This window comes from Augochlora pura, unplaced genomic scaffold, assembly GCF_028453695.1.
Source record: "Augochlora pura isolate Apur16 unplaced genomic scaffold, APUR_v2.2.1 APUR_unplaced_6009, whole genome shotgun sequence".
Classification (NCBI taxonomy): domain Eukaryota; kingdom Metazoa; phylum Arthropoda; class Insecta; order Hymenoptera; family Halictidae; genus Augochlora; species Augochlora pura.
In genome coordinates this window covers 1-1,436 of record NW_027586535.1, presented here as the reverse complement: position 1 = coordinate 1,436, position 1,436 = coordinate 1, and the positions used below count along the sequence as shown (strand labels likewise).

Here is a 1,436-nt window from a genome sequence, read left to right as displayed (position 1 = left end):
CTGAGCGCCCGGCCTCTGCAGTGCTACCGCTGCCTCGAGATGGGGCATACCCGACAGCGGTGCACTGCAGCCGAGGATCGGTCGGGTCGCTGCTACGGATGCGGCGACCTCGGCCATAAGGTCAGCGAGTGTCCGGCCGCCCTGAAGTGCCCGATCTGCTCGGATGCGGGCAGGCCGGCCGGACACCGCCTCGGTAGCCGGGCGTGCCCCGCCAGTGCGAGGCGCGACCGCACCGCCCAGAAAGGGGCGGGCGAATGATAAGAAAATGCGCAAGACAAAAGCGGGGGCCAAGGCAGCGGCCCCCGCGGCGACTAATAAGGGGGCAGATGTACCTGCCCCCAGCCAAAGGAAAGATGGGCCCGCTGAGGACCCGAAGGCCGTCGCACCGGCGTCGGCCAAGGAAGTGCAGACGGCCAATTAATGGGGCCCAAGGGCCCAATTATACAGGCCAACCTGAACCGCTCGGCCAGGGCACAGGATCTTCTGATGCAGAACCTGGCCGAGCGGGGTGCCGGGTTGGCCGTCGCGGCGGAGCCGTACAGAGTCCCCGAACATCCGCATTGGATGGGGGACTCTATAGGCTCCGTCGCGGTGCTATGGGTGGGCCGGCAAGGATCCCCGCCATGTTCCGTCATCGAGCGGGGGCGGGGATACCTTGCCGTAGAATGGGGTGATATCGCGGTGGTGGCAATTTATGCACCTCCCAGCTGGCCCCTCGAGCATTTCGAGCAGTACCTGGACGGGGTAGGGAGATGTATCTCCCGCTGCCAGCCCCGTCCGGTACTCGTCCTGGGGGATTTTAACTCCAAAGCGACTGCTTGGGAGTCCCCCAGGACAGACTCGAGGGGCCTGGAGGTACTTGATTGGGCGGCGGGACTCGGGCTCGTACTGCTTAATACGGGCTCGGTCCATACGTGCGTGCGGCATAACGGGGGCTCCATCGTGGACCTTTCATGGGCCACGCCCCCGGCCGCGCGCCGTATCTCGGGGTGGAGAGTGGCGGAGGAGGTCGAGAGACTATCAGATCATCGATATATTATTCTCGACCTCCCCGCTGCCTCAAGGATGACACCCCGGCGTCGCCATGGGGAAGTAGAGCCAGCACCGCGATGGGCGCTTAATCGCCTGGACCAGGACGCTCTGATGGCGGCAGCCCACGTCGTGGCCTGGCCAATGTCTTCGGCCGAGCCAGTCGACGGGCTGGTGGAGGCCAGATGGCTCCGGGGCGCAATGACGTCTATTTGCGACGTCGCAATGCCCCGGGCCAAGCCCCACCAGAGGAAGGCGGTGTATTGGTGGTCGCGCGAGCTAACGGTAATACGGGAAGAATGTATCCGCGCGCGACGCCGATACACCCGCTCCCGCCGACGCCGACGTAGGGACGAAGATCTGACTGCCGAGCTGTATGGGCGATACAGGGAACAGGTAGTCGCCCT

The 1,436-nt window shown here is 65.0% G+C and overlaps 1 protein-coding gene across 1 annotated transcript; it reads left to right on the top strand.

Moving 5' to 3' along the window:
- Positions 1-420: 420 nt before the first annotated feature.
- On the top strand, positions 421-1,314 carry LOC144477994 (uncharacterized; the record flags this gene model as incomplete). Its single annotated transcript, XM_078195722.1, has 1 exon — positions 421-1,314. A coding segment is annotated over exon 1 (894 nt), but the record flags the coding sequence as incomplete, so codon positions are not given.
- Between the last annotated feature and the right edge of the window lie 122 nt (positions 1,315-1,436).